This window comes from Lissotriton vulgaris, chromosome 2_1 (assembly GCF_964263255.1).
Source record: "Lissotriton vulgaris chromosome 2_1, aLisVul1.2, whole genome shotgun sequence".
NCBI lineage: Eukaryota > Metazoa > Chordata > Amphibia > Caudata > Salamandridae > Lissotriton > Lissotriton vulgaris.
The window spans coordinates 1,099,386,346-1,099,412,065 of NC_141687.1; the positions used below are offsets into that span (position 1 = coordinate 1,099,386,346).

At 45.8% G+C, this 25,720-nt stretch overlaps 1 protein-coding gene across 2 annotated transcripts in view; it reads left to right on the forward strand.

Moving 5' to 3' along the window:
* The window catches only part of TBCEL (tubulin folding cofactor E like), a 233,275-nt gene that overhangs the window by 199,049 nt on the left and 8,506 nt on the right, over positions 1-25,720 (forward strand). For both annotated transcript variants that reach the window (XM_086956794.1, XM_086956793.1), the window contains exon 7: positions 828-944. In XM_086956794.1, coding sequence (XP_086812920.1) covers positions 828-944 — 117 coding nt within the window. The remainder of the gene's footprint in view (positions 1-827; positions 945-25,720) is intronic.

Sequence of the window (25,720 nt, forward strand, 5' to 3'; positions counted from 1 at the left end):
ACGACTCTAACTATAAACCTATCACTGAGCCTAACCTTGAGGTACCTTTCACCCTAAGCCTAACTCCTGGCCTGTCCTCAAACTCTTACTGTATTCCTAAACCTAAACTCAAACCTAATACTACATTTTCCCACAACACCAAGACTAATTCTGTCCCTTATTTCAGCCTAATCCTAACACTGAATCTTATCCTAATCTTGAATCTTGATGTCAATGCTGTGGTGTCAACGTAGTTGTATGTAAATGCCCTGGTATCCTATGTAGTGGTATGTATAGACATAGAGGCTTTTATGTTAAAGCACATCGGTTTAGTGTATATTGTAAAGTTGGTGGCCAGCTGAAAGATGATATTATTAAATTTAGGGTGACATATGCATGTGTACCATAAAATGAAAACCACATCAAAAGGTTTTGAGCTTAGTAGACCACCCTTGAAATGTAGAATATTTTGGATACTCCTTGGCATTTAGTGAGGTTTTGTCTGTCCGCACATGGTTGCAGAGTGTTGCAACTAATTCTGAACAGGGAGCTATTTCTCACTGTTCATTAAGTATCAGCTGGGTATTCTGGTGGTTTCTGTTTGATGGGATGTTATTTGTTTTGCATCTTAGTGGTGTGTTTTGTAATGAATGTGTGCACTCTGGATGAAGTTATGTAATGTCATTGATGTGTCATGCATCAAAAGTAGGGTGGTGTAGTGCAAGAGGCTCTGTCAGTGTGCATTATCCTGGTGTGGCCTTTGTATGTAGCTCAGCTGTTCAAGTCCATGTTCACTGTACACATTTGCGAAAATGCCTCAATCTCTTTTTTCTGGTGTGCCTTTGCAGATTACCTTGTGTCTCCAAATTGAATGGAAGTGCTGTCACTGATGGTGAGAGAGAGGACTCTGAGAGATTTTTCATCCGATACCATTTGGATCTGCCTCAGGAGGAGGTTCCCCACAGGTGAGTGCTCTAGGAAAAGTTTGCAGAATGTGGACCAACAGCACTAAATGCCATTGATGGATGTAAAAAGAACCTGTGCCTCTGCTGAGTCCTGGTCCCTTGTTAAGGCCTGACCATCGACTCTAGTGGCCAAAGATAATTGTTGTGGGATACTGCCCAAGATATCTCGGCAGAACTGAATTGATTCCTCCAGTTCACTACTTAAAAAAAAGTTTTTTTCCTCCCATCATGATAAAAGCGCAACTGCCACAGATGGTAAAATGGAGGCATGTGAGAAGGGAACATCCTATTGACTTGAAACTGTATTTTTGTGAATTCAAGAGCAAATTGGGACAGTCAGATTAGGAGAAGAGTTTTGATAAATTACTGGCTTTGTATACAACAAAGAAGAAATGGTACTATGTTGTTGTATGGTGCCTGGTTAGGTAAATTCCCTTCAGACAATACTAGGGCTACTGAGCAGTGGGCCAGAGGGGCTTGGATAGTATGAAATGGAAACTAAGCTCCATTAGAAATTAAAGTGCTTTGAATCCTTTTTAACTAATTGATATTATTGCTATAAACCAGAGTGTCCAAATGGTTATGGCCGTTACTTATACTGCAAGCTAAAATAGACTCTACCCCAACACAATCTGCATACAATAATTAGAGGGTACCAATAATCACTGAAAGAAACATTTTTATGGGATCTCACTGTGGTACTCCCAGAAAACCACTAACTCAAACAGTTTATGGTTGCATCAAGCAAAGAATTCTCTAGACAAATACTTGAACAAGCAGAGTCGTGAGAGGAGTTAATGAAGTCAGCACTGCAGAAACCACGTGAAACAAGAGTGGAAAGAGACCAGTCCACACTTATACTCTAAGAATATGTAGAAGCAAGCAAAAATGGACAGCGTCCTATTAGCATACATAACAGCCAGGAGTATGTTGGTACTGTATTTTTGGTACTGATAAGAGACCGAAGTAGGCAAGGCTGTATAAAGACAATGCCTTTTTAGGTCTCGCCTAATGACGCAGCTCATGCGTTGCTCGCCTTGGTTAGACCTATTGTTGTCGGTTTTCTGTCGGAAGGGGGACAGGAGATGTGCACGCGTACGGACAGGGGATGTGCACTCGGTATGCGTGCACATCTCCTGTCCCACATTGTTTTCCAGGACAACGCGCGCATGGCACGCTTTCACTTTCCCTCCCTCTCCCTCGTGATGTCCTCACCGTCACAGTCACTGCATGTAACAAGCATTACATTTCACAGGCCACTTTCAACGTTCACTCACGCACTTAAGCTTATTTCCAGCTTCATCTGTGCATTGAAAGGTCTCACAAGAGTGTAGCCACTCGCTCGCCGCCTCCTATAAGGACTTTTCTCACAGTGACACAGCACACCTAAAGCGCTCTCCCCCAAGTAGGCTGTTCTTCCCCACATGTGGCGGTGCGGTTCAAGTTGCTGCTATGTTGTGCTGTGTGTGTGCGGAGGAAGTGACACCCAGTTTTCCTCGGCCCTTGGAGAACTTGCAGCTCCGCTCCCTACAGTACATAACAGCTAGGAACGAGAAGAACTGCAATAAGCTCCGGGATTTTCTGGTCAAGCAGGTCAGAGCCACTCTACCCTCTTGCTAATGCACACACACCTACTTCCTGCCAACCTCAAGGATGGCGGGCTCCAACATCTGGTCCCCTGCGCTTTTGTATGTAGCAGCCATTGAAATATTTTCTACACAGCAGCTACAATATTTGCAATTGGCATTCACTCACACAGAGATCAGACTGCACATCTCTGTTCATATTACAGCTATTTTTTTGTATGCAAACCTGATCCCTTTTAAAGAGATCCTTTAAAAAAGAGTAAATGCCATATTAATTTTGTATCTCATTTTACATCGTCTCTCCAATGCTGGGAAGCTTTTGCCAGTTCCTCGTTCTGTCACTTAATGGTAGCGATATCACGTCAGTTGAAAAAATAAAAAGACAAATATGTGAACTTCAAACACCAAGTGTTCCGTTCTGTACTGCAGCAGCAAAGCACCCCTTTTCTTTAAACAGGGACTTTTATTTGGTATTCCCCTTTAGACAGTAGTCCTGCTGTTCACTACTTGAGATATTAGAAGAACACCGTTTATTTATCTGGAATAGTAGGAAACATTCATAATCTTACCCAATAACTTTGTAGTCTATTGCTTTTCTAAACATTTGTCTTGAGCAAGTCTCATATTCTTCATGTTACTGTAGTCGGCAATATTCAGTGTCAGTAGAAGACTATTGTATTTTATAGCTTTGGCTTATAATGCCTCCAGTTTGTCCCCAGGCAAGCATGTATTCCTGAATCACATAGCATGGGCCAGTGTGTAGTAACTGTATAGCGCTTCAATCCCTGTTTTTTTGGGTAGGCGCTGGGAGATTGTGATTTGCCCAAAATCACAAGATTTATTTCTCTCTTCACTCTACCGCCCAATTATCTCTCCAACTTTAACAACCTACATTGGAGAAGTGTGGCTCAGGGGTTAGAGGCGGCAGACCCGGAAGCTGAGATCGGCCCTGGACCAGGGTTCAATTCCCCGCCTCGGCGGGTCTTGGGCTAAAAAATTCCACGGACTCGATAATTCTCGCTCCGGTGCCTTCTCGACTCACGGGTTCACACTCTGCGACTCTGGGCAATAGCTTGCTTAATCTCCACAACGGCCCCTCGTGGCGGGATGCCTGGCTTTCACCTTGTGGATACCCTGCCGGGGTTATCTCACAGGGGAATACCAGGACGGGTTCCCTAAGCAAGCGCTTAGATACCGACCTCGGTCAGTGATTTGCGCTATATAAATACATGTACATTTACATTTACATTTACATCTAAACTCTCTCTCTCACTCTACCGTTCTCTATCTCATTCTCTCTCTCTCTTCACTCTACCTCTCACTGAAATATGCAAAGAAGTCTATTTCTCCAACTTTACCAACCTACCTCTAAGCTCTCTTTCTCTCTCTCTCTACCTTTCGCTAACTCTCTCATTCGCTCTCTCTTCACTCTACCTCTCACTTAAATATGCAAAGAACTCTAACTATCTCTTTATACCATCTCTCTCTCGCTTTCTATCACCTTTGCACTGGCGCTCTCGCGCACATGAGTAAAACACAATTCCATTACAATGTTTATAGCGCTCAACTCTAAAAAAAAAAAATGCGAGACCTATTGCTTTGCAAATGCTTGTTGCCAGAGGGGGCAGTTAAAGCTCAGATGAGACATGGGCTAAGGAATTTCTAGCTTCCAGGGTAGGTTAGAAGCTAGCGAAATTGCAATCCTGTGGAGGACACGAAGTTCACGAATGGAGAATTGCACAGGTGCTACAGTTCAGTGCAAAACATTCCAGCGGCATGATGATTATGTGAACAGATGCTTGTGATCATTTTGACAAAGTGAACTTGTAAAAAGAAAATCTCAACATTATTGTTTAGCATTATTTTAGGCAATGGTGTGTTCTCAATGAAGAGATTTGGAGACCACTGGTATAGGCCTATTACTTGAGAAAATGCCTCGCTGAAGACATTTCTGAAATCAATGAATGCTGATTTCATACCACATTGCACATGAGAAAGCGGAAGGAGCAGAAACTTACTTGGAAGCAGTAAGAGAATGTGCCTAATGGAGTAAAAAGGAGATCATGGCGAACTGTTGAAATAAGAGGACTGGTGGGAGCAACCATTAGAATTGTTAATTTTAAATGTTAATTATCCGCAAACCTACCCTACAGGAAAAAAAACAGTTGAGAGTCAAAATAGTAATAGCAGTCTTATTTATAAATGGTGTCTATTTTAGGGTGACCTAATAGAGTAAGCATGTTATATATTCGGACGCGCTGGGCCAATAGTTTAGGTGTACAGATTAAAGACATGTTGTCCTTCCACGAAGGATGGCAGTACATGCATGATAGTAGTTATTGTGGATGAATCTACCTGTAGTACCAAGTTTGCACTGCCTGTGGTGTTCCTTTGAGGTGAGGAAACACAGACCTGGGTTTCCGCTTTCGGGAGGAGAATGCCATGTGGGTATAAAATCTCTAGGGGCAATATGAAAGGTTCATCCTGTGAATGTTTTTGTAACAGGTGGGAAGGCCTTTAAATGGACCATTGAGTCCTCCTTTAGGAATGCTTCTAGGAAATGTGTTAAGAGGTCAATATGAGTGTGTGCAAGGCTTGCCGGAGGCAGGGAGGTAGGTCGATACAGTCCCTTGGGGTCAAGAGGTGAGCGTGGGTAATTGAGGCAAAAGTGATGGCAGGGAGTGGGATTTCCCATAACTCATGACCAACTTTGGAAGAGGTGCTGGGGGAGGGACATAATGGGCTCCGATAGGTTGCTGGGAAGCATGAATGACAGGTTCTTAGAAAGCCTCTAAGGCCACCTGCTACGTTCATTAGCATACTGAAATGTTAATGCCATTGTTGCTGGTGGGACTGTTGGTAAAATATGAAGAGTATGCCTTCTTATCTGAGAGCTAATGGTTTCTAAATAGGACGATTGTATCTTGGTGCTATTGTGAGAGCAGGGCAGCAGCCGGTATTTGGACACTCTGAGCTAATGAAGGTATGCTTTGTCTGCCAGGCCTGAGGATACCCATGGGGGTTGCCCAGGTTACCTGTTACCTCAGCAAACAGAGGTTCCCTTGTGTGATGGAACATTCTTACATTAAACAAATTTCCCCCGGGTCCCAGGTCCTGCCAGGCTCCATCATCTGCAGACAGCCACAGTGGCACAGTATTGATCACATGAAGCTCCTTCCGAAGAGGGAACAAAAAGCGCATTCTCTGCAGCCCAGCACTCAAGGCCCTGAAATGCTACCTCTCCAAGCAGCTCTAGCTTTTTGTCATTTCAATGACTTGCTGATATGCTTTGCCTTGTCGCTACTTTCCCAGCCCAGCAGAGGAAGCGGACCAGCCATTCGTTTTGCCCTCTTGTGTAACAAGGATTCAAGTATAGGAGCAAAGAGTGATCAGCGCAAGAGGCTAATGTTAGAGGATGGATGTTGCATAGTCGCTGGCAGGTTTCCTTGCTTTAAAGGGACTTTACGGTCATTGAGTAGGTTGAGTAACATAAAGAGCTGACTGACACAAATTAAAGATTGGTTTGGAAGGTGGCACTTAGGACTGGGGGCAGTTTGGGGTTCATAAACAAAATGAGGGTGCTAAATAAATTGGCACTGTGCAGTATGAGAATGCAGGCACCGATCTGCCATGGTCTCCTATGTCGTTATTGGTTAGCTGTACATTCTTGAGCACATCCCAGACTCCTAAAAGTTTAGAGTTCTGTTTACCAAAGCTTCTCTGTGATTGTTTCATGCAATTTTGGAATCTATCCAGGATTTGACAAGAAAAACATTTAATTGGTTGTCCTTTTATTGCATCGTGTTTTTGTGGCATTCTTTCTTTTGCAGTCTTGTTTTAATGTGATTTGCACAATTTACGTTCCAAGTCTACTGTATATTAAATGGTGTTTATTTAGGTTTTTATAGCATGCGTGAAATGGTTGGATTGTTTCTTTAGCCTCTGTTGAAGCTCCATCTCCCAAATCACACTGACATCTGCTTGTGAATGTCATGATGCACCTTTTTGAGCTTTCGTTTCGACGTCTACTCAAACTGCAAACACATGAGGATGCAGTTAAAATTGCCGTTACTGCAGCAACGGCTTTAGTGAGATCATGGCCTTTGCTATCGGCATGCATTCACTAATCCATCAAAGTATCGTCATCCAAAGAACTGCGCCCAGCTTCTTGCCTTCGGTGGTGTCATAATCCCTCTTAAACGAATTGCTTCCCATACATCTTCCATTTGGGCCTCGTGTTTCAAGGTAGTAGAGATACTTTTCTGAAACTGTGATTCATTTTCTGTTCTATGTTTCCATGGTTACTTCACACTGTGAAATAAGTAGCAAACTTGACTGTGAATGTATTGGGCCTTATTCTATTAGACCAAATTCAGCATTTCATCGCAGTGGTCTTTATGATCGATATCTACCGAGATGCTCATCTGCATATGCTCATCTGACGTCGCTGTGTAGATTCAGATACCAAGAGTGGTCCTAGTTTTAGCTGGGAAGGCAGATCATTTTATCTTATATTTTATTTTCAGTCTCGACCTTCATGGCCTTCGGGCTCTCTATTCTATGCATTTTTGCGAACCTACACAGAGAATGTAATATTTAGTATAGAATGCATATTTCTGAATTATATCCTCAAGTTCGTGTCTCTTCTCTGCCACATCGATAACACCTTAGCGTGCTTCTATTTTTCTCCTGTCTAGTGGCCTTTTCATCTTATTTGACGAAATGGTCCATAATTGCAATTGTCATTTAGACATCACGCAGTGTGGAAAGGGTTTCTTCAAGATTTAAATTTATGGTGACGGGGAGACCTTGTTTGTATCAGAAAAACAATCCATATGATAATAGTGGCTTGCGTATGGAACTATAGCTGCTTTTTATACACCAGGGGTTTCTAATTGGAGTGCTTATTAGCTGTAATTCACATATTCATTTTTGGATCCCTTTTATTTGCATCTGAAGATTTTTTTTGTTCTTTAGCAACCATAAATACGTAACTATCACCTTGCCAAGTAACATGGCAGGATTTGCAGAAGACTGGAGTCCTGCCAATTTAACAGCTCGATGTGTTAAGGGCGTCATCACCTCCTCCATTCCTCAGAGAGCTGTGAGGCAGCATCACACAAATCTCTATTTGGCACTTAAATGATTTTCCATGGAGAACTAATTCTCCCGGGTAGTGTACCAGACCCCAAACTGTTGGACTACTTCATGCAGTTTAATTCAGGGACATACATGAAACCAAATGATTTCTCAAGCATATGTAAAACAAGCATTGGCAAAACCAATAGGTCTTGCTTATTGCTAGAGCTATTAGCGTTGGCAATTTGTGTTGGCCATTATGTACACCAGCATAGCTGCTGGTCAGCATGGCTAAATGTTATTAGAGTGGAGTGGGGTAGATTGGCGTAGAGAGGAGATTGAGGTAGAATGAAGTGGGGTGGATTGGGGTAGATTGGAGTTGGGGCAGATTGCAGTGCGGGCAGATTAGCTTGGTAGATTGGGGTGGGGTGGATTAAATTTGTTTAGATTGGGATAGATTTGGGGTAAATTGGTGTGGAGTAGGGTAGATTGTAGATTGGGATAGAGTGGGGTAGATTTGAGTGGAATGGGGTAGATTGGGGTACTGGGCATAGATTCTGAAATTCCTGGGGCAAGCTCTACCCACTAGATTGGTGACCAACCAAGTCTACATATTAAATACAAGAACAGTTTAGTAGGTAGCTAAAATGATCATGAAATTTCCAATAGACAGATGTACTCCAACAAATAACTTTATTGTGGAAATCTTATTCCAAGTTCCGTTTTCATACTTCTGAAAACAGTACAATTTCAAAACCACATTTTTCATACGTCCTAGTCTAATGAACAGACATTCTTAGAAAATACTTTGGAACTCATAGTTATCAAAACCATCATTATCCAAAGCCTGTGTAGGCAATGTTTTAATGTGTTTTCACACAAAATATTTAAAATGTACTTATTTTCCACTCTTGTTTTCAGCCAAAACGTGTTTTGGGGAGATACCTGCAGCTTCTTTACGGCTGAAATAACGAAAATAGAAAGGCTATTAACATATATATCATGACATTCTTGGTCATTCTCACAAACGCTCAAATGGGCATGTTGTATGGCTAAGTAGACCATGCACATCATAGTCAACATTGGAGTAGCAGTCTTCATGGTTACTTGGAAGGACTCAGAGGAAGGCCCTCTTCACGGAGAGTCCTTATTTTTGCCAATAAGGCACCCCAAGAACACTGGCTCTTTTTGGATACCATTTCTCTCTAATCTACGTTAAATACGCTAAAATTCCATTCCATTCCAAAAATCTTTATTTCGATCACATGATCATAAAAGATATACATAGCATCACATTTTTAAAAAATACAGAAAATTTAATTTTGTGGTTGATAAAAACGCATTAAACAACATTAGTGATCAAAATAGATAGTGGTGTGCCGGGGATTCAAGTCTGTCGAGAGTCGCCAAATCTCTTAATGCAGCGATTTCGGGCATACCACATTGCAGTTAAAAATTTGGATAGAGCAAATACAGTAGTTGGGGCTAAATCTGTCTTTAAATCTCTGTAAGCGGGTAAAAATGTTCTGAATCCCATATTTTTAAGCAAAGGGACGAGCCAGTATTTCCTGCTTTTCTTGTAGGCTCGGCAGAAAAAGACCACATGTACATCATTCTCCTTTGTATGGGCACATACGGGGCAGATTTCTGTGGGAGGGCGACAAGACCATGTTGCAGTAAACGATGCCAAGGGATGTGTCCCATATCTCCATTGCAGGAATAATTTCCTAGTTAATACCGGAGTCATGGCATCTAGGACACTTTCGAGTTGGTAGGAGTCTTTGATTTTTATGAATTGTTTGGTCAGTGATCCATCACGGGTGCCTTCCACAGCTCGGGAGAGCATTAAATCGTAATAGGCTCTAGATAACACCTTTCTGGGAGTCCTGTTACTTGTGTTTACTGGATCCGACCATAGTTCAGGAAGACCAATTGCCTCGAAAGTTCTCTTAATATAGTTTAACCAAGGTGTTCTAGTGGCGTTGGGCAACAATAGGAATTCATGTAGCTCAGCTCTATAAGTTGAGAGGTCTGGACTGCTCCAAAGGCGTCGCCAGAATGCTAAGGGTTTAACCCCTTCGCTGCTGGCCCGTTTCCGCCGCTGTGCGGTAAACAAATGAACAGGGGCAGGCCATGACGAACCCCAGCCGTCATCAGCATACGAGCACCGTAGTGCATGACGGCTGGGGTTCGTCATCAGCATACAAGGGGTTAAGCCCCAGCTCCTCCGCTATGGGCCGGAGGCCCATATCCAGCCTTAGGGGCAGAATTGGAGTACTCAACGGAAGAGCTGTGATCTGCCTCAGGAATTTATTCTCGGTGGTCAATAATTTTGGCGATGGAATATGACCCCACAGCTCGCACCCATATATGACCCCGCCACCCCTCCCCCCCCCCCCCCCCCCCCCCCCCCCCCTGTGTCTTATAGATTTGGATAACAGGGGTGAGTGGGCGGTAGGGTGATTTACTCACTATTCTCATAGTACCACCCGCCTACTGAGCCAGTTTGATGTTTGCTTTTGACTGGTGTGCCGACCACGTTAAGTTTTCATTGAGGGTTATCCCCAGATATTCAATGGTGTGGACCCGTTCCAGTCGGACTGTACCCAGGAGGGGGGGTGAGCGGTTAAGGGGCATGGGGTTGAGAATCATAAATTTGGTTTTCTGGGGGTTGATTTCGAGTACCCTTTCTGTGCAGAACTCCAGAAAACCGTCCAAGACTCGTTGTATGCCCATCGGGGATTTGGACAACAGCAGGGTGTCATCCGCAAACATGATTGCGGGCACCCTGCTGCCAGTCAATTTTGGGGCATCCGTGTTGGCAATCCTGGTGAGGTGCGCGATGACCCTGTTCACAAAGAGGCAGAACAGGGTCGGTGCGAGCACACAACCCTGTCTTACCCCTCTGGGAACAGGGAACCTTTCGGTTAGGTTGCCACCTCTACCGCACCTAACGCGCGCAAAGTTGTTATGATGTAATCTCACCAGGATTGCCAAGATGTCTCTCGGGACATTCATCTCCTCCATGACCTGCCACAATTTTGCTCTTGGGACCAAATCGAAGGCAGCACGCAAGTCCACGACAACCGTGTACAAGGTGCTGCCCTCGATTAATGCTGTCCTCCAATATAATAGGTTCAGCCTAAAAATGTGGTCAATTGTGGACACCCCTCGCCTAAATCCCGCCTGGTAGGGGGTCAGGATGTCAGTCTCCTCCAGCCAATTCTGTAACCGGTCTAGGATCAGTCTGTCGAAAAGCTTTTGGGATACGTCAATAAGGCTGATCGGGCGATAGTTGGCTGGGAGCAGGGGGGATCCCTTTTTAAAGATAGGAACAACCTCTGCTTCCAGCCAAGTATCCGGGACCTCCATCCCCCTAAGAACAGCGTTAAATATCAGCATAAGGTAGGGGGCCCATGTCCCTGGTTCCTGCTTGAATAAGTCACCTGGTACCCCATCGAGCCCTGGGGCTTTTCCTGTTGACAACCCAGCTATGGCCACCCTCACCTCTTTTTCTGTAAAAAGTTCTCCTTCAGAATCAGTCGCTATAATATTGTGGGATTCATTCAGAACCCCTTCCTCTGTGGCATACAGTGACTGAAAATGATTTTGCCATATACTGGGGGCAATGTTGGGCTCAATTGCCGAGGATAGATCCTCCGTTCCATTAGACACTATACACCAGAATTTGCTTGAATCTCTGGTGGAGAGTGCCCTGGAAAGTTCCTCCCAGTATTGTTCGTCCCATTCAGCCTTGGCGTTCACCAGGAGCTTCCTATATGCCCTTCTCCTGGATTGAATCTCTTCCCTGCATTTGCGTGCCTTTATTGCAGATAGCAATTTGCTTTTGGAGTCCCTGCATGTGGCATTGTACCACGTTCTCTTGGTTATTATACCGGTTTTGGCCCCCCTTTTGAAAACCGGTCCAACTCCATGGTGTTGATTAAATCTGCATGAATCTGCCCTAACAGGTCTCTATTTTCCCCTTCACCTAATTTTTCCCCAATGGAAAATGCCCTCTCTAAAAACGGAGTAATTCTGGCGTACAGTTTAGGTAACTTATCGCCACTAGTGGCCAGTTTCGCCCACCTTACTCTCCTCCGATTATTTTCCAGGAGTAGGCCTGACTTATCGCTATAAAGACCCGGGCCCATGTCCTCGTTGCCTGGTAGGGCGTATTCGAGCTCCAGGGCATTGTGTTCACTATCCCGTCTATCGATAACCTTGAAGTCGATGATTTGTGACCACAGTGACAGTTTAATGAGAATGTAATCTAGTCTTGATTCACATCCAGCTTTATTGTAAGTGCATTTGCTTGGGATGTCTGATTTACAACGACCATTACAGGCCCTTAGTCCTTGGTTTAAAGTGAGGGCAGTTATCTGAAGAGCTAGGGGAGTCCAAGCTCTTGGTGGGGGTGCCACCGTGACCGGAACCAGCCACCGTGAATCCTCCTCGAAGGAGGGTCCATCACGGAGGCCTGGTAGCGGCTCATAGTGTGAATTGAAATCACCTCCCACCACATAGTGAAGTTCCCCTGGAATGTCACTTAAAAAAGCAGAAAGTTCCTCTATGGTGTTTGATTCGCGTGACGTGGGTGTAGGTCTCGAATACACGTTTACTACCACCAATTTCGAGGAATTTGGCCACTCTAAGAGGACAGCTAGTATGTCATCTGAGTCTGTCGTTAGACAGCTGGCATGGCAGCCCAGATCGGATGCTACCCAAGTTGCCAGTCCTCCAGATGGTCTACCCCGTCCCCCCCACTTAGCTGGTTTAGAAAACACTGGGAACCCCTGGAATGTGAGTTCTTCTCGCGCCCAAGTCTCTTGAAATAGGCATACACTTTTCGAGTTAATAAAGGAAGCCCACTCCTGACAGTCGATTTTGTTGGCCAACCCAGCCACGTTCCATGAAGTCAGAGTCAAGGATTGGGGTCTGGTAGGAGGTGGCTCTATGTCGGGGAGGTTAGATTCAATAGTCTCATGGTTGACCATGGGATGGGGGGGACAGTTGCCCCTGGACCAGCCCTGCATTGATATTAATATCAGGTGAGTCCACTAAGGGATGCCCTAGATCTTGATAAAGTGCTAGTTATCTCTGTACCCATGGAACCTGCACTTGTTCAAGGGGTATAATGTCATCTATCTGATGGAATTGGAAGTGATCTCTCCCTTGTGACTCAGACTGTCAATCAACCATTTCGAGGCTGCTATATCTGTTGTGGGTTGGGAGGTAGGCTGGATAATGCATTCTATGAGGCCCCAGAACTCCTCTCATACCACCCCCCCCCTCCGCCCCTCCTCCTGATGTTAGACTCCCATCCTACTTCTTCACCATACGGTAAGAAAAATTCAGGGACTCTGCTCCTGTGAGAATATGGATCCCTTCTCTCCCTACGGCTGCTCTCCCAATCTTCCATCATTTCCTGATGTTGCCCCTATCTCTGATCTTCTAAAGTATATAAATTTGAAGGGTAGAAGAACGAGAGAGGAAGGGCTTGGATGTTACTACCTTGGTCGTCAGGGGCCCAAGTGCAAATGTAGGAGGCTGTGCTAGGCTCTCTAAAAGTAACCAGGACACAATCTCCTCTGATTGATTTTCTAGTGTATCCCACCCAGGTGGCCCGTCTGACCATAATAATGTCACCAGTTGTACCTTGTGGGAGCGGTCTATATATAGGCAGCCAACTAATGACTTTATTTTTAAGGGAAGGGATTGATTCTATTGCCATAGGTTTTAGTTCGGGGACCCCTGCCAGGATCACTGTGTAGGGGGATGCCTCTGGTGGTAAGTTCACAGGTTTAATTTTACGGGGATGTTTTGATTTTTCCCTGGAGGTGTTGATTCGCTCTGTGTTACCGCCGGGATTGTAGCAGTGTCTTTTGGTCGTGCAGTAGTAGTTGGAGATGGGATCAATGCGTGCTGGATTTTTGGAGGGGCAGTGTTTGTATTCGGGTTGGCCAGGGGTTGGGGGGTCTTATTTTGGTTCGATTTGGATTGTGGGTCTTGAGTAACAGTAACTGGGCCCTTTTTCTTCAGGGTTGTAGTAGACTCGGTTCCCCTTTTGGGCTTTGGATCCGTGCCCCCTTTAGCTCCTTTCAATTCTATTTTCATGGAGTCTGCTAGTTGGACTGTAGATTTTTCAATGTTAACCAACCTAGCTTCGATCTTAATCAGACGAGCCTCAAGGGGACTCAGAAGGGACCTAAAAAGTGTGCCTATATCTGCCAGTGTGATATCATCACTAGAATTTCCCATGGAGATATTGTTTGAACCAGATGGTATGGGCATGGGAATGGTGGCTGGTGGTGAGATTAATACACTGACCATATCCAAATTAGTATCAGTGATACTGCCTTTAGCACCATTTTCCCTGGGTGGATTTGATTTGGGGGGTTTTGTCTTACTACCTCCCTTATTGTGACCCCCTTCCTCTTTTTTTGGATAGCACCTTCCCTAGCCCCCCTTGTTAGGTTGGAGCTATTCTCATAGTCATTAACTACAACTGTATTAAGTTTGAGGGTTGGGAGCGGCGTTTCAGATGGAATTTGGGGTGTTTGGCCTGTGGGCAGAGCCATTAGACTCATGTCCTCAAGATCACTAGGGGCCTCAATTGTGAAATCTGGGTTTGTGGATGATTGACTAGGTAGCTGGTTTGCCCCTCGATCCCCCAGTTCACAATTCGTGGCTTCTAGCCTCCCATCCGGAGTTCTGGCTTGGGCCATTGGCCCCATCGATGATCTCCTAACCCAGTCTATTTCCTGGGAAATTCATCTCTCGAGTACTTCAATTTCCTCAATCAGAAGTGACCCAGCTTTAACAAAGTAATTGTCAATGGTACCTTTAGCGGCTCCAGCCACAGCCATGGAAGATTTACTCCTGGTTTCTCAGGTGCACATTGCAATAGCTGGTTGCTCCGTTCTTCGTGTGGGATAGACGGGCAGGAGGAGGGGCCCGGTCCGGTCTCTGCTGTCCTCGAACGGCCTCAAACGGCCCGGTCTTCGCCCTGCTCTTTGACCCGCGCGCGTCCCGCGATGCGCGTCCGATGCCCCTCTGTTATTGGTGGAAAGGAGGCGTGGGACCCAGGGGGCGGGAGGCGTGGTCAGGCGGAAGAGCCCCAGGTGCGGCTCCAAGAATGCCGCGGCGCCTGGGACTCGCAGTCCGCCTGTAGTTCTATGCGCCCGTAGATGATTGCCCCAGCTACTCCGGTATTGAGGAATTGGTGTTCTGTCTCCTCTGTGACAGTCAGCAGTCCTTTGCATCTTCTCGCGGCGACTTCGAGCGGTACCCGCGAAGCGGGGGCCGCGAGTCGTTATGTAGGACCCAGGGGGCGGGAGGCGTGGTCAGGCGGAAGAGCCCCAGGTGCGCCTCCAAGAATGCCGCGGCGCCTGGGACTCGCAGTCCGCCTGTAGTTCTATGCGCCCGTAGATGATTGCCCCAGCTACTCCGGTATTGAGGAATTGGTGTTCTGTCTCCTCTGTGACAGTCAGCAGTCCTTTGCGTCTTCTCGCGGCGACTTCAAGCGGCACTTAATTCAATTAAATGAAACTAGGTATAGATGTTCTCACCAATTTCTGTCATATACTGCCTCTCATTAAAACAGGTTTGTTTCTCTTCAATGATATCCTTTCTTTAGGGTCAAATAATCCATGCATAAGTTTACAAAGTTCTAGATGTAGAGATGGAAAGAATTGAGTTGGTTTAAATACACTAAACAGTATCCTAATTACATTCAGAAGGTGTCCTGACAGTCGTCCCCCTATTCAAAACACAACAATCTTCCCGACGGGTCTTTATCCTCACTCAGCGTCCGAATTCAATGTAACTATGGAAAAAGCACCCATATCCATTTCGACATATTCAGCCTGTGTGAAAACTGTGTCTAATCACTATTTAAATTACTACTCCCATTGCCACTCACCCTTCAATATAATGAAGACCGGATTGGTGCAGGTAGATTGGTTTGAAGTGGGTCGATTGGATTGGAGTAGATTGGATTGGAGTAGATTGGATTGGAGTAGATTGGATTGGAGTAGATTGGATTGGAGTAGATTGGATTGGAGTAGACTGGATTGGAGTAGACTGGATTGGAGTAGACTGGATTGGAGTGGAATGGATTGGAGTAGATTGAATTGGTGTGGAGTAGATTGGTTTGGAGTGGAGTAGATTGGAATTGGAGTGGAGTAGATTGGGATTGGAGTGGAGTAGATTGGGATTGGAGTGGAGAAGATTGGGATTGGAGTGGAGAAGATTGGGATTGGAGTGGAGAAGATTGGGATTGGAGTGGAGTAGATTGGGATTGGAGTGGAGTAGATTGGGATTGGAGTGGAGTAGATTGGGATTGGAGTGGAGTAGATTGGGATTGGAGTGGAGTAGATTGGGATTGGTGTGGAGTAGATTTGGATTGGTGTGGAGTAGATTTGGATTGGTGTGGAGTAGATTTGGATTGGTGTGGAGTAGATTTGGATTGGTGTGGAGTAGATTTGGATTGGTGTGGAGTAGATTTGGATTGGTGTGGAGTAGATTTGGATTGGTGTGGAGTAGAGTAGAGTAGATTTGGAGTGGAGTGGAGTAGAGTAGAGTAGATTTGGAGTGGAGTGGAGTAGATTTGGAGTGGAGTGGAGTAGATTTGGATTGGAGTGGAGTGGAGTAGATTTGGATTGGAGTGGAGTAGATTTGGATTGGAGTGGAGTAGATTTGGATTGGAGTGGAGTAGATTTGGATTGGAGTGGAGTAGATTTGGAGTGGAGTAGATTTGGATTGGAGTGGAGTAGATGTGTGTGGAATGGAGTGAAGTAGATGTGTGTGGAATGGAGTGAAGTAGATGTGTGTGGAATGGAGTGGAGTAGATGTGTGTGGAATGGAGTGAAGTAGATGTGTGTGGAATGGAGTGGAGTAGATGTGTGTGGAATGGAGTGGAGTAGATGTATGTGGAATGGAGTGGAGTAGATGTGTGTGGAATGGAGTGGAGTAGATTGATTGGATTGGAATATATACAGTAGATTGGGGTGGGGTATATTAGTGAGGGGTAGATTGGGGTGGGGTAGATTAATGAGGGGTAGATTGGGGTGGGGTAGATTAATGAGGGGTAGATTGGGGTGGGGTAGATTGGGGTGGGGTAGATTGGGGTGGGGTAGATTGGGGTGGGGTAGATTAATGAGGGGTAGATTGGGGTGGGGTAGATTAATGAGGGGTAGATTGGGGTGGGGTAGATTAATGAGGGGTAGATTGGGGTGGGGTACATTCATGAGGGGTAGATTGGGGTGGGGTAGATTCATGAGGGGTAGATTGGGGTGGGGTAGATTCATGAGGTGTAGATTGGAGTGGGGTAGATTCATGAGGTGTAGATTTGAGTGGGGTAGATTCATGAGGTGTAGATTTGAGTGGGGTAGGTTAGTGAGGTGTAGATTTGAGTGGGGTAGGTTAGTGAGGTGTAGATTGGGCTGGGGTAGATTAGTGAGGAGTAGATTGGGGCTGATTTGGGTGGGGTGGAGTGTTGTAGATTGCAGTGGTGTATTTGATGGAATGGATAGATTTGGGAGCAGTGGGGTAGATTGCATGTGAGATTTGGGTTGAGTCTGGTAGATTGGATTGGAAGGAAGGGGGTAGATTGCAGTGCAGTTTAGAGTGGATTGGGGTAAATTAGACAGGGGTGCATTGGAGTGGAGTGAAGTGGGGTAGATTGGAGTTGGTTAAATTGGAGTAGATTGGATTAGGGTAGATTGGAGTGGAGTGAAGTGAAGTGAGGTAGACTGGGATAGATTGGAGTGGAGTTGATTTGAGTGGAATGCTGTAGATTGGCGTGGGGTAGATTGGCGTGAGGTGGGGTAGATTGGCGTGAGGTGGGGTAGATTGTGGTGCAGCAGGGTAGATTGTGGTGCAGCAGGGTAGATTGTGGTGGAGCAGGGTAGATTGTGGTGGAGCGCGGTAGACTGGGTGCAGTGGAGCGGGGTAGATTGGGGTGCAGTGGAGTGGGATAGATTTGGGTGCAGTGGAGTGGGGTAGATTGGGTGCAGTGGAGTAAGGTACATTCGAGTGGGGTAAGTGACGTGGAGTGAGTGGCATATATTGGAGTGGCATGAAGTAGAGTGGTGTGCCGTAGAGTGTTTAAAGTGGAGTGATGGTGTTTTGTCGTGGAGTGGAAGTGCGTAGACTAGACTGGAGTGGCGTACAGTGGAGTATGCATGTTGTGGTCGTGCACTGCCTTTACAGACAACACATTTTCAATGGAAATGAAAATTGCATTTGCACCGGAGTATAGTTTTACTGAGCACAGAACACAAACAATATTGTGTGCAAATGTCATCACCTAGTGTATTGATGTTATTTGATCGGATTCACATATTTGTTTGCACCACGCTTCAGAATTACAAAACATGTCCTTCATTTGTACTTATTTACTTCAGCACAGTTTTTCTTCTTTTTTTCGGGGGCGGGGCGAGCAACAAAAATAAAATATCCTACACTCTCTTCTCTTGCATGGATACATTCTCTCAGTTTGAAGTCAGAGAAAGAAAAGTAAACGAACGCCAAACTCCTTTGAAAGAGAGAACTTAACATTTGACCTCTGTCTTTTAATGCACCGCAAATGTGACAAGATAAGAACAAGATTTAAAGGCCTGTTTATAGAAAGTGAGTTCGTGGAAGAATAAGGTAAACATGCATGAGCAGCGGGAGGGATAAACTCGAGCTGGACAGCCTAAAGCAAATAAACCCAGCAAGCATAAAACCAGAAAATGTGAGTTACAAAGCCAATGGTAATCATCAGGCGGCTTTCTGAAGGTACCCAAGATGTCTTTAGGAAACCAGACAGCAGGGCTATCTGGTAGACTTCGACGTAATGAATCCTTTGGCACCATTTGTCTTTTTTTATTTTATTTTAATTAGGATTGCTCATTTGCGAATATGCTTAATAGACTTTCTAGGGCTACTTTTAGCTCTCTGTACATTGCTACCTGAACGCATTTCATTTTGGCCCCGTCTGGAACGAAAGGTGCCAGACAAAATATATTGAATTTCAGAGTGGTGTTTTACAGGACAGGCTTTTTTAAAGCCACTGCTGTTAAGGAGACAGGTCTAGGAAAGATCCTATCAATGTCTGTTAAGGAGGCATTAACTTTTTTCAGTTTAATTGCTTCAGCATGCACACATTTCATGGAAATTAAGTAAGGAATGTAAAAAAAGGACTAACAATTGGCAAAGTGGGCGGTTAAAAAGGGTTAAAGAGAAAGGATAATGTTAACAATACGTTTTACCATAAAGTAATGCTTTACTAAAATAAAAGTGAAAAGGCACAGGATGTGGGAAAAATGAAATTATAAAGGGCCTCTTCCCATAAAATTTAAAGAGAATGACTAAATGGAGAGAGTTTAGAGGTTTACCTCGGAATTGCTGAAGAAAAAAGTAGATTTTTGCAAATTATTATTACATTTATAAATCCCATTGTTCATGATCTTCATCATGCGTTATTATCAAAGTATTTATTCGTCTCGAGAAAGACTTGTAACAGCCATTACAGGTTCTTTTATTTGGAGGTCAAACTTCTATGGTGAAATTGTACTTTTTGTGAGCCAGTGATTTCACACAAGTTGCCTTCAGGCTGAGATGTCTTTCTTTTAACCCCTCTGAGTTACCTCGCTTGAGCATGTTAGACATGTAAGTGTAGGAGGAATGCTGCTTTTCTAAAAAAAAAACATTTATTTTCTAGCATGGGAAAAAGTCTCTTTGAAACTGAATCTTTCAATTTTTTCCATCTGAGACTTTCTGGCTTGCTGAACATTGCAGAAACACACCAAGATGCCCCTAAAGGTATTTTGGGTCCTCTGTGCTTGGAAATGCTTTTACGAGCCAGTTCCCGAAGTACAGGAACCCCTGGCTCACCCATTGTTCTGAGATGAGGCACTATCACATCCATGCATGCCTGCACACCCTCAGGCAAACACTTATCGCAAAGAGAGGCAGCCTGATTTCACTATAGTGTTTTCATCTTTTGAACCTCTCATTATGTAAACCAATCATACGGGGATGTGGAAATTATCGTTAACCGAGGTAGATTTCAACTGCCCTAATCTTTTACCCAGATGTTATGTCCCTTTGTTGCCTTATGATACCTTCTTCAATTTTTTTCAGATGTTTGTTCTCTCCCTCCTTCCTTTCCCTCACAGTTAGAGTAAAATCCTCCCTTACCTGCCTCTTGTTTTTACCTCCACTTGCCACCAACATATTCCTTGCAAGATTAAGAGTATGTTTGAAGAAATTCTGGGGTCCGGTATGTGTGACATTTTTCTGTTTAAAACCCGCTACAACTGCTGTAACTCTGAAGGTATTTTCTTAAAGAAAACGTCTTCAGCTCGGATATTCATGTTAGCTGTAGGCCATTGTTCCAAATATTCTCTCCTTCACATCTCTTAACTTTGACTGCCAGCAGGCAGGAAGAACTTGTTTTGAAGGGCACGGACTCTTCACAATTTCTAATGTACATTTGTTCCTAGACATCTATTTCCTTTCCCACAGATTGAAATCTATTGTCCATGTTGAGGGGAGAGATTTGTGCTCGTTCAGCCATGTAATGATCTACATAAACATATGGCTATCTTACATAGAAGCATGTTGTAGCTAATCCCCTTCTTCTGGTCTGTCTCCCACCCTCCGGTTCAGTCTTACTGGAGGTTATGTGTCCTCCTTTGAGACCCGGTTACTAAAAACAGAAAAGTCAAACTGACAATTGAAGCATTGACTGCTACGTTCTTCCAGTACATGCTATTGTTATTCCTTTTGCGTGCTGAAAGTTGTTTAGGTTTTCAGGATGATGCTTTCTCACAAGGCTAACTATTTAGAGACAAGTCAGTATAATGGCTTTCAAATGTGGTTATGTCACACTAACAAGAAGAGCATTATGGCAGACATGACCGGTCCCCCCTGAGAGGCCTAGAGGGTCATGAAGTCCTTGTCTTGGGCTCATGGAATAATTTCCTCCCACTCTGTACGGAAGTGAACTCTGACTTTAAGGGCAATGGCCTTTCTTTTGGGTGACAACTCTATAATCACCAAGCAGTTCCTGTCATCAAGGGAGGTAGCACTCATGCATGCCTATAATTTTAGGCTGCTGTCACTCATCCGGCGTAACACAACTATGCCTTTTGGTGGTGGTACCCCCAAGTGCAGTCGGTGTCACAGGAAGGCAGAGGAAGTCAACCTTTGAATCCAACTTTGAGCACCACTTTAACACTACTTATGTGCACAACAGACTGTAGGCCAGATTGAGTACTTCCAGCCCCACATGACTTCTCTCATAAAGGAACTTTTCTACTCAGTCTTTTTTTTCTTGTTTTTAAAAGTAAAAAAAGAGCGGTTAATATTTGGACCTTAATCACAACGCTAACAATGTCCATCCATGAAACTCATTTTAATATAGCAATCCTTCGAGGCAGAAAAGGCCAGTAATGCATTTGTTCGATAGAGAATTGTAGCTGCAGATTCCTTACCTTCGAATTGTCCCCAGGCATCAGACTGGATCCTGAAATTTTACAAAGTACCCCTGCATGCGAGTAGGTGATGTCATTCGGCTCCACGTGGAATTGCCGGCGCCAGAAGTGGTGTGCAGTACCTATATAGCTACCTTTTTAGGCACCACCCCAGAGGGCTAAAGTCAGTTTAGGACTGCGCTGACTGGCGCAGAGAGAAAAGAAGAGAGATACCCCGCTCATTTCTTTACTGTCTTTTTGCCAACGTTTGTTACAGCCTGGCCTTCTGGTGTGGTCCTGGTGTGGCATGGATGTGCACGAAGAAGTCTGGATTCAAGCCCTGCAATACCGATCATAGGCAAGTCGTTGACAGTCCTGCAACTCGTCTGTCACTAGTGCCTTGCGTGTAACCACGACCTGCTTCAATTGTCGTACCATGCACCAAAGTCCTTGAGGGAGCGATTCCCTAATGCCTTTTGCCTCTTGATGTGCGATACAGCAACAGTCTCAATCCTGGTAGAGAGGAAGGTTCCGGGTTCTGTCGCAGAGCAATTCATCTTCGTTACACTCTTAAGTCGTCCCACTCTGTTAAGTCTCACAAGAAGAAGAAGAACCGCAAGAAGTCGAAGAGGTCTTCAACTTCACCCCATCCGTCAGTCATCCAACGAGACAAGGGAGTGTTGCCAACCAAGTCCTGGTTCCAAGGTTGAGCCTGGGCCTGGGCCGTCTCTGTGCCTTCCCAAGTTTCCAGGAGCCGAAGCTACCCCCTCCCAACTCTGAGAATTCTATGAGACCATGTATCTCATAGTTTGGTGGTCGATCCCCGCTGGTGCAATTTCAGGCCCCACAGATAAGGGACGTGCGATACTGGTTCCCCGCCGACAGGTCACCCTTGGTGTTAGTCAGGGCCCTTGGATCCATAGACTGGTGCAGACTGGCGCTTTTTGTGCCACCTCGACCTTCCCCGACACCAGTTCCCCAGTCAACACTCCCGGCACTGCCAGCAGCACCATCCCCATGCTTATCCTGACTCCAGCACGGAGCTGGAAGGGCATCACCCAATGCAGACTCAGCGCAAACTGGAGCCTTTCCTTCCAGGCCGGAGACTGAGCCCTATTCCTATAGGCTACAACTTGGGGATGATTGGGAGGGGCCAATGCACCCTAAAGAATACCAGTCCCTAGACCCTGATATGTAGTGGCGTGAGATTTTGGTGGATGCCAGTGGACTTGACACCTAACCAGATACTGACTTGGTCTCTCCTCCTAAAGTTGCTACGGAGAAGGGAGCCACATTTGATATGGTGGTGAGGAGGGAGGCCGAGGTCCTAGACCTTCAGTTGCCCTCCGTGGTTGTCACGACTAATGTCTTGATGGAGGTGCTTTAATCGAGATTCACTCCTTCAGAAAACTGCTTCCCCCATTTAATGAAGCACTCACAGACCTCTTGCTCAGGGTCTGGCCCAAGCCCTGCACAGGGGCTCCTGTGAGCAGGACCATTGCCCGCCGCTATCGCCCTGCGCCAAGGGAGCCCTCTTTCCTCACCCAACTCTCCACCACGGAGAGCTTGGTGGTCCAAGCCTCCCCCTTCTTAGTAAATCCTGGCACATTCCCTGCCACCACAGAGGATGGGGAATCCAAAAGGCTGGATATCTTGTGTAAGAAAATGTTTTCTTCTGCCAGCCTGGCAATACAGTCTGTGAACATCGCATGCCTTTTGGTCCATTACCCCATTCCCTTTGGGACTTGGTTGTGCAGGTGCTGCAAATAATCCGGAAGGAGGCCAAGGTCATAGTCTCCCAGGCTATGGCTGTTGGAAGAGACACAGCTAAGTTCCCAATCCTATGATGGCTGGACTTGACTGACTCACTAGGTAGAGAGGAGTCTTCTCCGGTTGCCTTACGGCACCACTCCTGGCTGAGGACAATTGGCTTTTCAGGGGATGTCCAAGCTTCGCTTATGGACATGCCCTTTGATGGCTCCAGTCTGTTCGGGGACAAGGAGGACTCCACGCTGGAGCACTTAAAGGACAGCAGGGCTATGGCCAGGCCCTTGGGCCTTTCCATGGCTTCCCATCAACTCCAGTCCACTTTTTCCTTCTTTCGTGGCCGCAGAAGGGGATATCAGCCATGTCTCTACCCATCCAGCCACCACGGCCCGCAAACTTCTCAGACCCTGCATGTCCGAAGATATGACATACACCAACCTTGTGGGTCAGGTATCCAGAGGTCATCCTTCTCCACCACAACAGCTTCCAAACCTATTTAGCTTGTCCTCCGACCATCATGGGCAACCAGTGGACAGCAGAATACACCTTCACCTTCACCTTCACCTCTGGGCGCCAATAACATCAGGACACTGGGTTCCCCTTCGTGTCCACCCTTCCCCTCCCATATGCCACCCACTCACAACAGGTGGATGGAGGACCACCTCTAATCACTGCCAGGAAGTGGTGGCTCTTTGGCCAAGGGAGCCATGAAGAGGGTGCCAGCATCAGAAGTAGTTTGTGGTTCCTATTCCTGCTACTTTCTGGTGCTTTAAAAGGACGGAGGCCTTTGACCTATTCTAGTCCTGCGCCCTCCCAATTTCTTCCTGAAAGAGGCGAATCTCAAAATGCTTACTCTTGCACAACTCGTGCCTGCAATGGACCTGGGAGACTGGATGGTAGCATTGACTAGCAGGACGCATACTTCCACATCCCGGTCCTGCCTGCTCCCAAACGCTAACTGTGGTTCACGGTGGGTCACAAGCACTTTCAGTTCACCATGCTCCCCTTTGGCCTTAATAGTACCCCCGATTGTTCACCAATCAATTAGTGGAGTTATATAGCACAGTTAATCACCCTAGAGGGTATCCAGGCGCTTGAGGATCATGATGGTTCTGGTGGCTCAGTCGAACAGCCATGTCTTAAGTTCTCTCCAGATTTCCAGTAGAGAGGTGGATGTCCGTAGCTGCGGAAGGTCATTCCAGGTTTTCGCTGCGAGGTAGGGGAACTGTTCTCCTCTGTTTGGGTGGATGCGATGGGTTTGGTCAAGGGACAGCAAAGCGGAACGCAGTTGTTTGGTAGGATGGTGGAAGTTCAGGCGTGGTTGATGTAGGCTGCTCCTTGGTTGTTCAGTGCTTTGTAGGCGTGGGCCATCCGCTTAAATTGGCATCTGTTCTGTTTAGGGAGCCAGTGAAGTTTTCTGAGGTGGGCGGTGATGTTGGTCCGTCTGGGGAGGTCGAGGATGAAGGTGTGAGCATGGTCTGGAGTCTCTGCTGAAGCTGTGTGGTAATCCCAGCATAAAGTGCGTTGCCGTAGTCTAATTGGCTGGTGATCAGGACCTGAGTGTCAGTACACTTGATGTTCACGGGAGGTAATATGAAGACTTTTAGTAACATGCAAAGTGTGAGATAGAAGGCAGAGGAGACTGATTTGATCTGGGACTTCAAGGTCAATTTGCTGTCCAGGATTATGCTGAAGTTTCTAGCGCGGTCGGTGGGTTTGAGTGATGGTCCTAGTTTTGAGGGTCACCAGGAGTCGTTCTAAGGGGATGGTGGTGTTGCTGAAGATCAGCACTTCATTTTGTCTGTGTTGAGCTTCAGACAGGTGTCCTTCATCCAGTTGGTGACGCTCTTCAGGCACCTGTGAAAGCTGGTTCTTGTGTTGGCGGGATCTTCTGAGAGCAAGAGGATGAGCTGCATGTAGTTTAGTCCCTAGGATCTAACGATGTAGGCCAAAGGGGTCATATAGGTATTGAAGAGGGTGGGGCGGAGGGAGGATCCTTGAGGGACACCGCAGATGTTGTCCTTGGATTTGGAGGTGAATGGAGGTAAGCGGACCTTATGAGTTCTTCCCGTGAGCAAGGAGGCAATCCATTAGAGGACATTACCTTGGATACTGATGTGATGCAGTCTTCTGGTCTTGGTGTAATGAGTTACAGTGTGAAAGGCCGCTGAGAGGTCGAAGAGGATCAGAGCCGCTGTTTATACCTGGTCGACTAGGGCTCTGATGTCATCAGTGGCCACGATCAAGGCAGTCTTGGTGCTGTGGTTGGCTGGAATCCTTATTGGGAGATGTTTAGGAGAAGGTACTGCTCCAGATATTTAGTGTGTTGTCGGTTGATGGCTTTTTCAAGAGCTTTGGTGGGGAGGGGGAAAAGAAAGATGAGATGATAGTTATGAAGTTTGTTTGGGTCAGCAGATGGTTTCTTGAGTACTGCTTTGACTTCTGCATGTTTCCAGTCTTTGGCAAAGGTTGCCATGGCGAGTGACGAGTTTTAGAGGGTGGTGAGCTTGCTGCGGATCCTGCGGTTTCTGGGGGCTTGTGAGTGAACGGAGTTCATGATGGTGGTGGTGTCCTAGTGGGTGAGCTGGTCTCTAGTGGTCACTCTGTGTTCCCTATTGGTTTCAGTGAGAGTGTGAAGGTAGCCTGAGGTTCTAAGTTCTTATAAATGGTGGTCATTTCGTTGAGGGGTGATGCTGTTTTCTGTGGTTGCGGGGTCGGAGAACTCTCCAACAATGTGTAAGAGCTTTGCTGTGGTTGGAGAAGGAATCCATGTGGTCAGCTAAGACTTTACTCTTTGTCTCTCTCAGCAGCCAGTGGTATAGGTTGAGGGTGGTCTTGAATGAGGTGTCATTGCTTGTGCACCATCTTCTTTCCAGTT